The sequence below is a fragment of the Molothrus ater genome, chromosome 1 (genome assembly GCF_012460135.2).
Source record: "Molothrus ater isolate BHLD 08-10-18 breed brown headed cowbird chromosome 1, BPBGC_Mater_1.1, whole genome shotgun sequence".
Taxonomy (NCBI): Eukaryota; Metazoa; Chordata; class Aves; order Passeriformes; family Icteridae; genus Molothrus; species Molothrus ater.
In genome coordinates, this window is record NC_050478.2 from 30,581,822 (window position 1) to 30,601,091 (window position 19,270).

General features: G+C 37.2%; 1 protein-coding gene across 2 annotated transcripts in view; it reads left to right on the forward strand.

Moving 5' to 3' along the window:
• HDAC9 (histone deacetylase 9) overlaps window positions 1–19,270 on the forward strand; it is a 456,338-nt gene that overhangs the window by 19,584 nt on the left and 417,484 nt on the right. For both annotated transcript variants that reach the window (XM_036399060.2, XM_036399107.2), the window contains exon 2: window positions 15,103–15,213. In XM_036399060.2, the coding sequence (XP_036254953.1) occupies window positions 15,195–15,213 (19 nt within the window). In that variant the 5' untranslated portion in view covers window positions 15,103–15,194. The remainder of the gene's footprint in view (window positions 1–15,102; window positions 15,214–19,270) is intronic.

A 19,270-nucleotide genomic window follows, 5' to 3' on the forward strand; every position in this document is an offset into this window, starting at 1 on the left:
CAAAATTTGAGTGGGTTTTGAAAGGAGGTGACGTGACTGCACTCATTTTTTGGGAAACCTCATCCGGTTTTATACAGGCTATTTTAGCCACAAGTTTATGGTTAGGGATTTTTATGTTCATAAGGAAAGTAGCTTCTTCCAGCTGTGGGACAGTGGAGTTGTTCTGTATTTACTTGCTTTAAGCTCAAATTTTATATTGCCAATAAAGCATAGTTGAACAGAGAGCTTTCTTATTGTGAATGTCTGTGCCTTTATTTGTCTGTCTTTATTAAATAAATAGTTTTAATTATCTAGTAACTAATTAGGTTAGGCATTTTTTACTCGGCACTGGTAGAATTTTTTTTCTATTTTGTTTTCTTTCAACTTTTGTGTTCCGTTTTACTTTGCATAGCACTGTTTAGACAAATCTAACCATGAGGATGTTCATGTATCCGAAAGTCAAGAGAAATTTAATTACCATGCTATTAAAGTGTAAAAATAAAATAAAAATGATAATTGTATCTTTATGCTAAGTAAAAAACCCCTTGGTTATGCTGGAAAATATTTCAATGTGATGTTTATTTACCGGTCTGTGGTATGGCATGCATAATGTCCTCAAGCCTAATGATGCAGCTTGTGTTGAAATTGTTTCTAGTTGAATTTTCAGTATGGTTGGTGTTATAACAAAAAAAATGAATTAGGTATCTGCAGTGAAGGGTCTGCAGTAGGAAATATGCAGCTGTATGAGCAGTCGAGGACTGTGGACAGGTTGTTGGGACTCTGCCAGTAAAAATAACATAAAATCTTTTCCTGTTTGTATATCTGGACTTACTTGCTAAAAGAATTTGGCAGCAAATCCAAATGTAACAATATAATTTTAATTATATTCTCTTAAGCTTTTTTTTTTTGGTGGGAAAAAAATCTAGGGCTGCTTTCATTAATGTCTCTTTTACTATGGAATTATGGTTACCAAAGTGACTTTTGCTTGAATGGGCGGTGAAAGTTCATTTGGATACATGTGTGATTTTTGTACAGAAAAAAAGAGTGGAAGTTGTATTTCTCTCAGTTTAAAACTTGAGTTTTCCTAGAAGTGGACTGTTAAATTCTATACTGAATTTAAGTATCAATATCTTGTAAAGTGCTAAACCCCCTTTACTTTCTGGTGTACTCACAAGCTTTGTACATGTACTTTTCTCTTAATTTCAGTATGTTTACAATGTACTGATATTTATACTTGGAATGACAATCTATAACTCCTGTTTTGGTGGGGTTTTTTCCTTTGGTTGAAGTTGTGGGGTTTTTTCCCCCTTACTGCTGGAAGATCCCTCTTGCTCAAAGTTACATAGAAAGTATAGAAAAATTGCCTTTCACATTCCTTACCCCAGCCATGTTCTAGAAGCCCAGTTCTGTTCCACTTCCCCCATTTATTGTATCCCTTCCTGCCTCCCTGCCTTTGCTAAACCATCTGTGCACTTTCCTTTGAATCCCAAAGACTTAGGAAATGTCCTATTTTGTTTGACATTAGTTTTATTTATATTAGTTTGACAAGTGATGGTTGGACTTAGAATTGCTTCTGCAACCTGAAAATTTTAAGGATGACATATTTGTTTTTCAGTTTCAAATTCTTTTTGCCTCTTAATTTTATGCAGCAGTAATTAAAAACACTGCATTATCTAGAGTTTGTGATTAACATGATAAATTTGAATAAGTCACAGACTTAGTGCTATGTAAATTCTTTGATAAGACAGGGATGAATATTCATTTTTATGTGTAAAACAAATAGCTTTTGCTATTCTTTTACCTATTTTAGAGGTAGCAGCAAGAGAAATTGTCTCATTGAAGCATGAAATGAATTCTGTGATTCTGTTTGACTTGTTGACATCTGCATCTTCTCCAAGCTGAACAAACCAAGTGACCTCAGCTGCTCTTACAAAGACTCTTACAAAGTCTTGCTCTCGAGGCCTTTCACCATCTCGGTCCCCTCCTCTAGACACATTCTAATACCTTGATGTCTTTCTTGTATTGAGGTACTTAAACCAGCACAGAGTGCAGAGCAGAGTGGGACAGTCACATTCCTCAACCAGCTGTTGATGCTATGTTTGATGCTCTCCAGGAACCTTTTGGCTTCCAGGATATACTATTGATTTATCTATTGTCCAACTTGCTATCAACTGGGACCCTCAGATCTCTTTCCTGGCTGTTCACAAATGCGAGCTCTTCCATGGACATTCAGAATGCTGATGTTTAAAGAATAGGGAGAAAATAACCAAGCTTTTAATGCATTTAAGCAACATCTTTATATGTTTTATGCATTTGTGATGGCAGGTGCAATGTCCTGTGTTGCAAGTGTTTGCCAAAACCATCAAGTTTTAATTCTAACTGTTTTCATCCAGTCAGGGTTGATGAAAAAGCATTGAGTCATTCTTAGCCCTGGTTTTGCTTGTTGTGCTTTTGTTTTCACCAGAATCAAGTGCAGCTTTTTTTGTATGGGCATAGAAATTGTTTTGGGTTTTTTGTTTTGCTGTTTATGTGTATTTTCTTGGGTTTTTTATCTTTTTTTTTCCTCCTCCAAGTAGTCAAGAAACTTGGTGATTTTATCTTGAGGTGATTTTTCTTGAGGTCTTGAAATCTGTGATTCAAAAGTGAATTTGAGTGTTGAAAGAAGAAGCCTACCCAGATGAAACTGATTTGATTGTGCATGAGTACTTTCCACAGTTGTAATCCTACCAAGAAGGGAAACTGAGTCAGTTGATTAGAAGTCCATTATTTTTTATATGGATGTAGCTAGATGAAAAAGTGCACAGATTCAACATTCATTTTACTAAATTTGAAGACTTACTGTAGCTTGTTTTAGGTGTAAATTTCAATTTTTTTTTAACTGATAGTGCTATTTATGCCTGGTATTTACAAAGGTGTAAGCTTCCTTGTAATTAAGTGTAGGTACAAAAAATTTTGCATTAAAAAGCATTGCAAGTATATGTATATCCATATATCTGATGGGGGCAAAACCACAGATGGTTGATTTTATGTGTGTTGAGTCTTAATTTATTTGCTCAGCCCTCAGACACTGAGCAAGAGTGGACAAGAGCTTGGTCAGAATGTGGGTTGTGTTGAACTTTTTCCCCACTCCTGCACAAGACTTACTTTCCATGAGTGTGGCAGTGGGGTTTTGAAGTTTATTTGTTTAAGAAATTGTTTAAAATATTGTAATGGTGACTTCCTATTCACCCCTGTTCAGTTTTCCTAATAGTGTCTCCCTCAAGTTGCTTACCACCTGTTTTCCAGCTTTTCCCCATGGCAGTCCAGGTATTTGCAGATCCTTCCCTGTCCGTCCTCCAAATCCTGCCCCTGCAGCTTGTCTGTCATTATTTGCTACACCCATTTATCTCAAAGCTTCTGTTTGTCATTTGTGATATTTCCCTTCACTCATTGGTGTGTCTCGGGACTTGTAGTGGTCAGAGTGACCCCAAGATGCATTAGAAATCTATTTTTCGCCCCATGACAAATTTACTATTATTCTACTTAGACATTCGTGGTTTGCAGATCCTCATGTAAGGTTGGTAATTTTTTCCATGGGTCATAATCAAAGTCACAGGTGTCTTGGCCTCTGTGCCAAGGTCTCTGAGCCCCCTGGCAGGGGTTCAAGCCATTCAGGACAACCAGAGTGATGTCCTGAATTCCAAGAGGTATGCACTCTTCCCTTCCCCTTCCCTACTGGTTTTATGTTTACATATATCCCCTCATACTCTCCTATCTAGCCCTTGATTTGTTGTCAGGCTGTCTCCTCACGGGGGACAGCCCCTCTTTAAAAGTTGCCATTTTTCTGTTTCGCGCCCTTTTGCCTCTGTCTCCCCTGTGAGCTGCGACGCTGTGGCACCTGTGCCGCTCCCTTCTCAGGGAGGAATAAAGACAGTTGGGAGATGCAAGCAAGGGCTCCTTCCTTCTTTCCTTTGCCTCAATCCATCGACGTGGGTCCACACCTATCGGCTGCTTCTGTCGGTCCGGGACCTGAGCGTGTGGCCGAACCACAACCCTCTGCCTGCCGGCGGCTGAGCCAGGGAGTGGCCGCTCCTGACGAGGGAAAAGGGGATCGGAGCTCACCGGTGACCGGCATCACCCCCTCCTCCTGCAACCGAGGCAAATGGATGTCATTAACTTTTCCCATTATTCTGTCCTACTGCTACTAATAAATGACAATACACACTTGCAGTAGAGGTCAGAATCTTCTCAAAAGTTCTGATTTATGAGTTGAGTTGATCACCCAGGTGCATTAAGAAGTCTCTTGCATTGCTGACAAGTTCCAGTTGGAAAGATGTACTATACTACTACTTTTTTCCAGTGACATTGGTGAAATCACAGAAAACAAATTGAGCATGAAAATAATTTTTCGGTCTTCAACCTGTGATCCAATTTAACTGCCTGATGCAGGGAGTCTGTTTGCTTGGTTTGTATTCCACTGCTGAAAATGCCAAAGTATCAATCAAATTTCCATGTATCATTTGGTCTCTGCTGAATCATACTCTTAAAACATGTCAGTTTAGAATTAATCCTTCTCTTGTGAAAACAAGTAAGGCTCTATGGTAAAGAAATCTATTGTCAAAGTACATTCAGTGTACATGTTCTTCAAAGCATCAGCTGCAGTGAAAGGTTTATTTTCTTGTAACACAAGCTTTACAACATTTGTTACTTATCAAACACAGCAAATAACTATTTCAACAATAAACGACTTTGTGATAATAGATCTTTAGAACTGGAAAGACAAAATTGAAGCCTAATGTATCTAGAAGCTAGTGTAAAAAAACTTGTCAAATCTTTGATAAATTTCAATGGCAGCAAAAAGTAATTTTTCTTGTGGGTAAGTTTTCATAAAATAATTCAGCTTATATGTTCTTTGCCCATCTATATTCTTTTGCTGAGGAAAATTTGACTGAAGCTTTTTCTTCAATGAGCAGAGAACTACTTGGCTGTTTAGCAACAGAAGCTTAAGGAATCTTGATGTTTATAAAGACAAAAATCATTTTGCTGCTAAGCAGATAAACCCACTTTTCTGTCATAGATTTAAATGGAAAAATTTGACTCATCTCAGTTACTTTTAATGCATGAAATAACATTGGACATCAATCATCTCATATAATGAATCACAACTATGAAAAATTTACATGGAGATGTTGCTTCTACTTCCTTCTAGGCTTGTTGACAGCTTCTGTATGCCTTTAAACCTTCTTCTTGTCAATTCTTATTAAGGTGACTTTATGCATTTGTAAAAATTTTAAATATGTTGATCTCCACTCATCATTGTGCTTGGTGCCTGCACTACACCCTGTTTCCCTCTCTGTCCTGTTTGCAAGGTCTTTGCAGGAGGAAATCCTTTAAGTGCTACATAAACACATGATGATGTTCTCACATGGGTTCTCAATGGAAGTAGCTGACTAATTCCTGTCAGTGATTGCCATGATTCCTGGCTTGTGCTTTACCTGTTATGTGGGTGTGTCTGTTTCTTTGTATGCTGGGGAGGGACTCCTGGCCTAAAGTTAAGTTGTTGTGAGTTTGTGTTTTCCGTGTCTTTACTCCTGTGTAATATTTGGTTTTGTGGAAAATCGTCCATCATGTACAGGTCAGAATTACAAATAATCTAAATATGCCTGCAGGTTTGAAGTTCTCTACTTTGTTTCTTCAAATATTTGTTTCTCATATTAATATTTTAAGATGAATAAGTGATAAACTTCAGAAACCATTTAAAAATACTTTTTTTCCTAAAATGATGCCTCATATCAGAAGCGACTAAGACTCTGCCAAAATCAGAAATACGTATGTGTATAGAAGAGCGCAATTACTTACCTGTAAATGATGTAACACTTCTACAGCTTTTTGATTATACCTGTGTCACTAAGTAATGCATCTGAGACTGAGTACTCTTTCTTTAGAGGAGAAAATGGTACACATGAGAAGGTCATGTTTGAGGCCTGTTTTTTGAAGTCCATAGAAATTTACTAATTCAAGGCCCTTGAGGCATGCTGTTCCATATTTGACATTTCAAAAAAGTTTTGATAACTTTTAGAAGTCAGTTAAATAACAAAGCATTGAATGTCTTATTAAATGTTTTGAATCCTGGATGGGACATCTAGGTTCTAATTTAATGGAAGTAGCAATAGTGGTTCAGAGGAAACCAAAGAGTTTTGCAGCCTCTGTGGAAGGGCTGGAGAGCAGCAGAAGATTATGATGATTCACCTTGAGGTTTGTCTGGATTTATCCAAACCAAGTGTCAAAGCAAAGCCTACAGAGACATACTGTGCTCTAAAAATATGAACTGTTTGCAAATCAGGTGCTCTTGAATATGATTATCCATGCTAATATCTATGTATAAGCATACAATCTAACAAGAATATGGGGTTTTCAAGGGTAGTTTGTTATAACTACATTCTAGCCTTTTTCAAGGCAGTGATGCTATTCCCAAGTGTTTTTGATCACATCAAAATGATTAATCATTGCATACTAAGGAAGATTTCAGTGAGGGAGAGTATGTCCTTTTGTTGTAAATTCAGAAAAAATATATCAAATTTAAACAATGTTACTGAAAGTAAATTTTTGGGGATTCTAAATTAAATTTTTACAATGTCAGAGGAATTTTATACGTGTAAAATTTAATTATATTTTTTCCTTTTAACTTAACCATCACATACTCTCAAGTTTTCTTTAAGAGCTGGAAAGGAAAGCAAGACTGATTCCTTCGGAGAACCATTGAGCTCACAGGCCAAGCCTCTGGAACTGCCTTTGGAGACTTTCCCTTCTAGATAAGCAGTCTCTTCGAGGCTGATAATTCTTATTTGCATGAGAACTGTTCAGTTATTCTAAACTAGTACAGTGTTGCAGAAATGCAAAAGTGGTTTTGTGTATGAAGGAAGCTTTGATGTTCTGATAGGCTCTAGTAACAGAGTCCGGCTGTGGTAAATATTCAGGTGCTGTGCAGCTCAGATGAAATTCAAAACTAGTTGTTATAACACCCTTCATGATAGAGTAAAAAAAAGGAATAGGAGGAAGTTGTGTTGTTTTCTCTAGCTTTTTATGGATGGCTATATGTCAGTTCCTACACTGTGCAACTAGGTCAGTAACAGCTGAAATACAATTCAGTTTAAGAAAAAAAGAAGAGGGAGCGGTTGAGAGAAAGTTAGTCTTCATCTGGTGGAAAGGCAAACATAAACCAAAGCTGAAATACTGTGAACTGCATATTATGGACTCAAAGGGTTTCAGAAGTGTTCTGTTCATGGTCTACTTCTTGTTCCTTTGAAAGAACAAGTTTGCAGTTTTAGTGCACTGATGCTAGTTTACCTAAACTCATGGGAAAAGTTATATTCTAATGTCATGTTTACCTACATGTTTTTTGTTCTTGTGTACAGCTATTTATTAAAAATGTTTTGTAGCATTTTTTAAAATGATTCCATGTGTATGCAGACATAAACAGTCCACCTTCTCTCCTTCCCTCTACTATAACACATTGTTAATAGTTTTCATGGGTTAAAATTACACTTTATCTCAAGCATTTTTAGAGAAATGGATGTTCTTAGACACACAGCAGGCAGAGATGGGTAAGAGCATGCACAGCAGGGTTCTTTTCACATTACTTGAAAGAGTGGGGTTTTTTTAATTTCTTTTTTGTTTTAATTACCAGTGACTAAGTTATTGATGATGATTGATAATATACTGCTGATGATTGAAGTGTGGCCTCCCTGAGTTATGCACAGTATAGCTCTATAGTGCAGAGCTCACAGTGTTCCTGTAAGTCTGTACTCCAGCTGTCACTTAACTTTGCCTTTGTTCACCGCAGAAGTTCACTTAAATTTTTTCAAAGGCAAATTTTAGACTTTGGAAAGCATTTCTAAATTGAATGCATGAGTTGCCTGATGGTTTCTTACCAGAAGCTGGTATAATTAGTTTTGATAGTGATGAGTAAGAGAGTCAAAATAAAAGAAACTTAGAATTTGTGATTTCCTTCAAAGTAATCTGGACTCTGTAATTTCTTGTTGTGGCTCTCTTTGTCCAGCTTTTTCAGAAGTTTTAAGAGATTCTTTCTTCCAGTTGTATTCATCTGGTGGAAGTTTCTCCACAGTCTTGCATGAGGAGAGAGGACTGTACCCATTTTCATATGACCTACAAGGATTGTTCTTTGTGTGTCTTGTGTGTTCTTCAGTGCCCTGTGGCAGAATGGCTGAGGCTGGAAAGTGTCTCTAGAGATTTTTCTAATTCACTCAGATGAACAAAGGAAAGTCAGCTACAGTAGACTGGCCAAGGCCATTTTCTTTTGGGTTTTTAATATATCTCCAAGAATGGGGACGACATCTGGACAACCTGTTCCAATTAAAAAGGGTTTCGTTTCTCTCCTTATGTGCTTCAGTGAACTCTGAATTTTATGTTTGGTTTTTCCCTATAAGAAGTTTTTATTTTCAGTACTGACTGAAATCTGGCATAATTAAAAAAAAAAAAAACAAAATGTGGACCTAAATAGACCTGTCTCATATTTTCTTTTCCTGCTATGAAAGCATCATATAGGCCAGTCCCTCACCTGCTGTGGTATTTGCTACTGCCTGGTTGTACTTGATACAGGCCAAATCTTGTGTATCAGCTCTACTTTGGGAAGGCACATCTGGATGTGCACTCTTTATAACTCAGAGAAGGGACTGGCATGGAAGAGGAAGGCAGGACAACTTAAGCTGCAGCAGACGTATTTCTGCAGTATTTCTGTGGTGAACTAGTTCCAAATCCTGATTGAGGCTGAAAGAAAAAAGGTTATTTGGCTCTTTTTTTTAAGCTATATTGTATTTCTAACTGATTTCACTGGGAAACAGAGCAGAAACTTGTGCCAATTTGTTGTATCTGGCATAGCAAACGTCCTGCCAGCAGCTTAGTAGCACATTATTTAATCCTGTTGATTGAGGCCTTGGATTCGTTTTTGGTGGAAGACATCATCTCATCTTGCTTTTTAGAAAACTTATTTGCTTCATCTCTGTAGTAGGCAGTGAATGTAAAAGAGGCTGTTGAAATAGCTGTATGGCTTTATTGCTTGCTTTAAAGAGTTTCAGGAAGGAGGATGTGTTTTACTGGATGGAAGTTTGAGGCTCTCACAACTGTGTGAGCCATGTGCTCACAGCATGTGTGAGGTCTAACACTGCTTAATATTGCATATGAGTAATTGCTAAAACATAGCGATTTGACTTATTGGTTGAAATAAATATTTGCATGTTAGATGTATAGTTGAGAAATCTTTACAGATTCTGTAAGATGTACTTTTCTGTTAGGCACATAAAAAATTACTTTGTTGGGGAAATATGAAGAGTATGAAATTCCAGTACTTGCTGCTGGAGCAGTTCTTTAATACATTACCTTCAAAGGTATGTACTGCAAAATTGTTACAGACTTCAAAAAGTCTTTGAGTAGATACCTAATTAAGAATAAGATGCCTGAATACCTCATGGTAAAATACTTAATCCTGCACTGAGCTCTGGATTCTGAATGCTTTGCTGTGAAACCACTAAATTCCCACTGAAAGCAGTTCTATACCCCAATGTCTATTGGACGGGGCTTTGGTCTTTTTACTGCAAGTAAATCTGCACTGTGTTTGCATATAAAGATCACTGCATAATTGCATGTGCTGCTAATTTCCTGGTCTTGCTTTAGCTTCCACTTATTGTACATTTTAAAACCAGTTATAACAGCCACTTGCTTTTAGAACTGAGGTCTTTAAGTACTTTGCCTTGGAATTCACACCTTTCCTTAACACCTTACCACCTTTTCCATATGCCAGTCTGCTTCCTAATCAAATTTAGAAGTTTGATACGAGGCTAGAAGGGTTTGATTTGGCACTCTGGGTTTGGCTTACATGGGTGCAAATCACTTCAGTAAAAGTTCATTGTGATTTGTCTTCCAGTGATTATGTTGTAGTGGATTTATTATTATTTTTTCTAAGATCTATAGCTTGATGTCTTTTTAATGCAATTTTCTTTAGATACTGTAAGAATACCTACCAACAATTTTCTTCTGGAAAATATCTTTCTAAATGAAAGATGTATTTTTTTAAGCATCATGCTGTTCATATTCTAGAGAGAACAAGTATTATTCTTTTGTTTTTTGTTTTATTTTTAAGATTTCATATTTCTTTTAATTGACCTTTTTGCTGAACTGTTCATTGGACAACAGAATTTGTACTAGTTCTTACAGCTGTTTTACATGTTTGGTTTTTAACACATGAGTTGTTAAGTGTGAGAAGTGAATATTTCTTTCTTCTGACACTTGAGCACTTCTGACACTTGAGCACTTGACTTAATGGCCTCCAGCATTTTAATCTCAATTCCAAAACCAATTTTGTTTCTAAGTAACTGAAAGCTATTTTGAAACAATATATGCAGCAGAGAAACAACTAAGTGTATTATTAAGGGTACTGACCTGTCATGTTCAGAATTTAATGAAGCATATAATTCTATATTTTTATTCACAAAATCTTTCATAATGATTTTCTATACCCTTTTGCAAATAGAGGTATTTTAGGTAAAAAATCCTCCTGGAAGAGAAAGATCTGGAAGATACCTCCAGGATGTAGTTAAGAAAACTCTGCATTCATTTCAGAAGTTCTCATGAAAAATTCATCTTGGGCATGGGGAAAATAGAAGTAGACATATATTTTTCATCTCAATTCTGTTAATTTGTATTCATTGCATCCTATCTCAGGAACTCAATTCCCAGAAGAATTCTGAAGTATAGGCACAAGATAGAAAAAATGTAGTCAGTGAATATAGTCTTGGGACAGCACAGTGAGAGATGACAGTTTAAAGGCATAGTGTTAACTTGAAAAGCTTATTTGTGTTAGAAAATACTGTACCTACAATGTAGTCATGAGAAACATACAGTTTGTGGTGGCTGGTGGGCAGGAAAACCTACATTCCATCTTGCACTCTTCTTTTGTAGGCATTTCAAAGGTGCATCAGTTGTTGAAGCATATGAGCTGTTGAATTTCCTTTGAAGAAAAAGGGGAAGGTTTATGGTTCCTGGATGAGCAAATACAAGTTGCTAATGTGTAGCATCACCTCCAGTGATATGCATGAAGGTAGAAATTAATATGCTGTATATTATGCTGTAGACTAGAATTCCAGCTTGATAATGAGTAAAGGATGAATTATTTTTCAGTTAAAATGTAGTAAAACAAACCAAAATCAAACCCTTAGAATATTAGTGTTGAAATGTTAAAGTGTAGTGCCTTAGGAAGCGCACTTAGTCTATCCTAAATCCTGAAGCCCCTTGCTGTACCTGAGCTTAGTATCTTCAGGGTCTGACCTATCAGGAATTGTGGGCTGTTTTTTGTGGGTTGAGATGGAGCATGAATTCATCTCCCAATGAGCAAACACTCCCTCATGAAATTTTAAAGCACAATAGCCTAAGCTGTGTTTTTTTAATTTTCAGAGCTATCATTAAAAAATATGTAGCACTGTAGTTCATGCTGTCTAATTTGCACTATGACATTCCTTCAGAAAAAGAAAAGACATGAAGAAATGTCAGCTTATCAGTAAAAGTATATTTGAATGAGAATGTCTGTTGTGAATGTAATTCTGTACATGGTGATACGAAATTTTTCGTGTTCTAAATGGGAGCTTTGAAATGCGAGCCTTGTATCATATTTACAAGGAGTTGTTAAAACTGAACCTGAACAACAACATTCAGCTTAGTGAAAGCTTTGCATTTACATGACATATATGGAAATAGAGTATCAGGAAGGATGCCAATTGTCAACTCATTAAATAAGACTACCAGTACAGTTGAATTTACAAAATTCCTTAACAGAAATCTTTTTGTGGGAATCCCAGCAGAACACTTTCTTATACTGGAATTATTCTCACTAGCTTTAACTGCATTGAATATTCAATGCTGATGCTGTCTTTGGTGATCCTGGAAAGGAAAAAATCATGCAATAACAAGAGTATCTCCAGACCTGTGGAGGAGGGACCTAGTCCACACCGCTCTTCTAGACTAGGTTAGCTACAGCAAGTTGCCCAAGACTGTGTACAGTCTCCAAGGATGGGAACCCAAACTTACTGGGAAGCCTATTTCTTAGGTGTTTGGCCTCAAAAACAGGGAAAAGTACCTTCTAATGTTTAAATGGAATTGCCCACATTTCAGTATGTGTACATTGCCTCTTCTTCTGTCTCTGGGGGTCACTGAGAACAGTCTTGGTCTGTCTTTGCTGCTTTTTACCTAGCTACTCTGCAATAAAGCACCTCCTTTTCCTCTGATCTTGGGGCTTTTTCTGTTTCTCCCTTTGCTCCCTGCCACCCACCCCAGCCTTGGCACACACATTCAGTAGATCCAATTTCTCTAGCCCCTTGAAGTCCTTCTGAATGACAGCAGAACCATCTGCTCTGTCAACCACTCCTTCCAATTCTGAATTGTCTGTGGAATTGCTGAGGTTATGCTCTGTACCATGAGCCAGGTCCTTAATGAAAAGCAAGACTGGCACCAGTGTTGACCCCTGGGGGCTCCATTGAAGGCACTGGCCTCCAGCTGGACTTTGGCCTGCAGATCACAACCCTTAGAGCTTGGCAGCACAGTCTGTTTTCAGCCACCTTGCTATCCACTTTCCTGTCTTTCACAGTTTGTGAGGGTGTTCTGGGGAACAGTGCTGAAAGCTTTTCTTTATTCAAGATAAACAACATTCTCAGCTCTCCTCCCATCTATTTTCTAACTTTTTAATTGTAGAAAACCGTCATGTGGGCCAAGCATGATTTTTCTTCATGAATAAAGGCTGCCTATTTACCACCACCTTTGCGCCCTTCATATGCTTGGAAATTGTTTCCGGGATTATTTGGCCCATCACCTTCCAGAACACTGAGTAGAGGTGGACTGGCCTTTGGTTCTCTGCATTCTCCTTGTCCTTCCTGAAGACAGGAGAGATGTTTGCTTTCTTACAATCTATTTGAACCTGCCTTTCAAAGCTGTTCTGGGAGTGGCTTTGCAGTGATGCTGTCTGGGTCCCTGAGGACTTGTGGGAGCATCCATCCCCTCAGGTCACATGAATCATGTATGGCCAGCTTGTTTAAATCTTCCCTAACCTAATTCTTCTCCAAGGGTAAATGTTCCTTGCTCCAGAAGAGCAAGGAAGAACTAGGAAGTAGCTTGTTTCTAGTTTCATCACAGCAGGTATCCAAAACCCAAGACAGGGTTGGTGGGAGCACTGTTTTGGGTACAGATTGTCACTCAGATGGAATATTTGCACTGACAGAACATGCCAGTTGTATCTATTGATCTCTCTGTCTCACACACACAACTATCCCAATTACTAGACATTATCTTTATTGAGTGAAAAAAAAAAGTAAAGACTTTTTTTTGTGAGGAGAAAGCTTACCCATTTGTGAGTGCAGTTGGAACTGACAATGTGTTCTCTGATCTCATATGAGCTTCAAATGTTTGCTTAGATGGGAGGTCTACAAAAGCAAACTTACACAAAATTATAGTTTCATTTATGGGGATTATAAGTGAATTTCAAGTATTAGAATATTGTCAAATCCTAATGCCCAGAATTTTCCTAATTCTCAAAAAAACTAGGTTTACCTTAAATGTATGCTGAAAATTCACTCAAGTAAAGCCCACAGTCATGCATCAATATCCATTTTCTATTTTCTGAGAGAAACCACATCATCCCAGCTGCATCTGGATACTGGATGAATGTATGTTGGATTCACTGGAAAATATTTTTTCATGATCTGCGTAGCTGCTAAGATAATAATGAGATCAGTGAAATTAAATAGAAACTTAGAACTCTTGAATTGTGTATTGGTTGTACTTTTATTGATAAATCTTGCAGCTATATGCCTGCTGCAGTGGATCCTTACTTATCCAAAGTAAGGATCTGCCCAAATACTCTTTTGGATAGGGCTTCACGGTAGAGTCTGTTCATTTTATAGTGGTTCCATCTGATATTTGAATTATTTTGCTGCATGAGGCAAGCAAAGGAAAGTAGGATTTTCATAAAGTATAATGAATTTTGGTTTTACAGGTGGTGCCTGCTGGAGTGCTGGTAGTGTCCAAATATCATGCTTATTTGAGCAGTTTATGTCCAGCTTGCTTTAAGGGGCATAAAAGCAGAAGTTAGTTACCTAAATGTGTGATTTTCCTTTCTTGAATGATAATGATGCTAAACTTAAATGATTATACTTGGTTAAAATGTAATTTACTATCTTGAATTTGGCTGAGCTCAGCTTGAAACTAAATGTGCAGTTGGTAGTTTAAAAAAAGTGACAAAAGCTGCTAAAATATTCAGCACTAAGAATATCTTTGACTACTTAGATACTTCAGGAGCAGTGGTTGAATAGAATAGTCACAGTCGTAATGCACTACAACCTTCTCTCTCATTATGCTGTTTATATCATGCTTGAATGAAAATATATTTTAGTTCCCTGAAAGCTTCTCTATAGCTTTAAACTTTCAGTGGATGGAAGTATTAGAGGAACATTTTTGCCTCTGCTTCTGTATTGAACTGAGAATGCCACAGGACTGTGAAAGGGTTTCAGTCAAATTTCAAAACCCTCCTTGCCCTCCTCTCGAGCAGCCCATGCCATTAGCAGCTCTCTTTGTGGTGTCAGAGATGTCATTAGCTTGTCATGGGAGATCCCTTCAGCTGTGCTAATTATTTCAACAAGCTCTATTCACGAGCTGTTCAAACACTGGAGCTTTAGGAAGTAGTAGCTATTCCTGAAAGACTTTTGAATGCAGATCGGTTTCTGCACATTCATGTTTCGATGCTGACTGCAGTAAAACCGAGAATTGGCTACTTCTTATATATAAGGATGCAATCCAGATATTTGTGGAAGGACACAGTTCATCCTTTACTTTCTGGGGATCCTATATGACTGTATATGGGTTGTAATGCAAATTTCTAGTTGATCTACTCTGAAGCTTTAGGATTTCTGAATTTTAGTCTTGTTTTCAGTGGTCATCAATGCTTGAATTTGGAGCAAAAAAGTACGCTTTGGGGTGAGAAATTTCGTGTTCTTCTGTTTAAGTGTGTTTGACATAATATATTATCTTAAAAATATTTTATTGTCAACAAATACTCAAAGGTTTTTTTTCCTTCTTTATTTTACTCAGATTCACCTCACTTCCAGAAGAATCTCAAAATTTGGACAACTTCTGCCACAGTTTACTTTACACTTTAACAAGATACCATTCCATTAAGAACAATGAGCTCCACAACACCAGGTCAGTTTGTTTACATTTATACCTCACTTCTGCATAAAACTGTGCCTTCTTAGGAAATATATAATCCTTTGTGTTGATGAAGTGAGTTTGGCAAATGACTGATATGCAATGCTTCTTATAAAAGAGGACAATGGCAGAATAGGCAGAAAAGGCAATTTTGGGGGTACCTTATCATGACTGAATTTCAAAGCCAGGATAATCCATTTAAAATATTTTTTTTTTGTTTTTCTTAAGAAACTGATTAGTCATGATCTGACATGAATAGGCATTTTGTAACATTTTAGTTCTTAATATATGTAATTAGGCATTAATTCATTTTCTGCCTTTGCACAGATGCTTCTTTTAAAGAAAGGCTTCAAATGGTATCCTGTTATTTTTCTGTTTAGCTCCAAAGTAATCTTTACCCATGATAGGCATTCTTTGCAGTGCTTCCTCCTTTAAATATGTGTAATTAACAATGGTCTCTGAACTTACTTTATCCAATGCCTGCAAAATGAGTCACTGAACTGCAGGTTCACTTGATAGAAAGCAAACTATCAGTAGCTGTTTAAACTTCCACGAAAACAGAATGCTGCATATGGAACATGCCTTGACTTCAGTTCTTTTGAGGAGTGAGAGTCCCCAATTCAAATCTCTGCAACGTCCCATATGGTTCACACTTTGTTCACCCACACTTGAAGTATCTATTCCTAGCACTGTTGGTAAAATAACCCTTTACAGGTGGCTTATTTTATGACTGCTTTGGTTTGTGCGAACAGCCTATAAAAGCATCAGGGAAAACACTGTAATACTTTGTGAGCTGTATTTATCTGTATATACCCAATTGCATAGAAATTTAATTCAGTGAGCATTTTTTGAGAATTGTTGATTGTAGTATTAAAAACTGGCAACAGCTTTTATATCAAATGGAGTCAAATATAGCTCAGTTTCACACTTGGCCTCTTTCTCTTACAGTGCAGTTTGGTGCATGCAGTGAATTATCCATACAGAGCACAACAGGGCATTCAGCAGAAAGGCACATATTTATCTTATCACAGTGGTGCTTAATAGGAAATAATCTTGTGCTTCCCTAAACATAGAGTTCAAATGCTAAGATACTCCAGCTGATTTGGTATCTTTCTAATGTTTCTTCTTTTGTGTTAAGTACAGGCTGTGGAAAGAGCCAAAAATTAAATTGGCTCTCACAAAAAGAAAGTAAAATTTCCACTATTCTTATTGTCATGAAGTAAGACGATAAATAACGTGAATGCATATTTGTCTGTTTCTGTAGGCTACATTTAATGCAAGAAAGGGAAACATTCAGTATAATCAGATTATTTGTAAAGGTATTTAGATACTTCAGGAACATCACTTTTGGTAGGAGTTAGGTACCTAAATACCTTCAAATCTACTCCTTAGTGTCCCCCATCATTAGAGTTTGCCTCTGAAAACGGAGTTGCTTCACCAACCATTTCAATGTACCTCTGTGGCATGTACAGAAATGCAGTATTGAAGTGCAGTGTCAGCCTTGGGACCCTCATTTTTCTTTCCTTCAGTGAAACAGCAGTGAAGCACGATTTATTTTTACTTTAGTCTAGCATCCTGCTTAAAGTTAATGCCATGAACTGGAAGAGGATGAGCATCTCCATGTGGCATCTCTTCTGTCCCCCAGCAGAGTGAGGCTGAGATGTGCTTTGTGCAGTGCTTTGTCACCTTTTGGAAGACACTGAAATTTCTGGTTCCGATGCAGTCCCAGTAAGAGTGGTAGGAGAAGCCTGCCATTTCTCTGAGCAGCTAATATTTGATTGGAATTTCTTAAAAGATAAACATTGCTAAATTTTCTTATTGCATCCATAGTAACTGAGTTCCTTTTTCCAGTCCTCCTCAAGGGTGCATATTTTTTCATACATGGCAAATGTCTTTGTCCCATTGCACTTGTTATTGCTACTTTTCCTTTCTCATGGAGTCTGTTTTCATGAAGGTTAACCTTATGAGATGAAGAGATGGAAGGGCAGTTCCATCCAACTTTAAGGGTCCCTTCCAACCGCAACTATTTTATGACTTTGTGATTCCTATGATTCAGCTTCCAACTTAGGTCTAAAGTATGTATCAGGTTGTAATTGCTCCACCTGTAAGATGCTCCAGTAGTTGCAGGTGTCCCTAGTATTCCAAAAGAAAAATTAATGAATTGCCAGCTTCTTCCAGTGATGGTGAGCCTGTGGTAGGCAGTTCATGTATTTATTTATGGCTTGTAATTTAAATGGCAAAAGCCTGACTGTTCAGTAGTGTTAGAGTTGGGGGTTTTGCGCTTTTTCTTTTTAATTCCTGATAGTCTTGAATTTCTTCAGGGAATAAGTTGCTATATTATGCTACACCCTGTGGTTAGGGCAGTTTGAAATAATTTTTAAGCAGGACACTTTAAGCACATACAGTATACAGACAGTATTTATGACCTTTTTTTCTATGGTGTAACACCAGGATGCTATCTCATTTGAATACCAATCTGTGTGTCTTGTACATAAGAGCTGTGAAAATCTTCATACTATATGTTAAATGTTGATATTTCGGGTCATGGTTGTAAGTTACAACAAAATGGTGAATGTAATTTTTTTCTTACAATATATCTAGCCTGCATATATATAGCTTGTGTATGTACATTCATACATGCTGTTTACACAGAAGATAAATATATTAAAAAAAAAAGAAAAGCAAAAAAAAAAAAAAAGAAAGGAGGCAAACTGGTAAAGCAGTACTACTCTGCAGATGAATGGTATAGGCCAGCCCACCTCATGGATGGCTTGTTCTGTCAATGAAAAATTCTGAAATGCTGTAGAAAGGATTGTGTGCACTGTGTTAAATTTCTGTGGTTTTATGATGAGATGTGCTAAGTGGAAAAAGAACATATTTCTTTAGAATTGCTTTCCCGTCAAACCTAAATTGTCTAAAAGCCCATTGAAAGACCTTATGTGGAACAAGCAAAAATGATGCATGTTTTATTCAACCATTATCTGAGGAACCTCTTTGGATTGAGTTTGTCTGTAGAATCAATCCACATGGGTATTTCCTTTTATCACATGATGCAATGAATGTGGAGCCTCCAGCATAGCAACATCTACTTGCAACAGCTCTGTAGCCTATTAAATTGATCCCAGCTCTTTGAACCTTCAGGGACCAGGCTCTTGCTAATCTGTAAAGCTGTTAGGTGAATACTGAATCTCAACAGGGAAATGCTTGATAGCCTGTTATGAATGGTAAGATCATTAAGGAAATGTTTACATTCTGTAGCCATTGCATGTTCTGAACTGATTACTGTGCATAAAAAAAGTGCTGGTCAGAAAAAGAAAATATTTTTTTCACAGAATCACAGAATTAGGGTTGGAAGGGACATCTGGAGATAACCATTCAAATCCCTCTGCCAAGGCAGAGTCATGTAGTTAGGGTAGAGAGACAAGTGATATTAATACAAGGCACTAATAAATTATGAAGAAGAAAATACCTGAAAGTCTTGATCTTTATGGGAGTTTTTCAGATGCTGCAACTATTCTTAAAATAGTAGTGTTTGGTATCACAGTTTCCTGATGGAAAACCACACATCCAGTTTATCCAGTTTCTTGCTTTTAATATTTCAGACAGGTGAAATGCTGTTGTGGAAAGCTGGTCAGAGAGCTTTTTACTGTCTCTGGTTTCCAGCACCATTTCAGCATGTCTGCTGCTGAAGATAACAAGTTCAAAAGGTGTCTGGGTTACTTACATGCACCCAGGTGAAATCAGCTCTTTTATCTATCCGTAGTTACTGAACTGAAATCCAAATGTGGTATATAATATTTTGGAAATCGCTGTCCAAACTTCTTTCTGCTCTTCAACAACATTATGTATTTTTCCAGGTCTTTGGAGTCTTCTAAGAGCTGCTATAGTCAACAGAAAGTGATATTTCTTAATAAACTGAGTGGCAGAGAAAAAAGCCGTATGCTAAATTCTGCCAGCTCCTACTTTTGAATCACTTTTCTGTCATCTTGTTTCTGAATTTCTTTGATAGGCATTTGTTTGTTCCTCATGAGAAATAGCTTGTTTTTCCTCA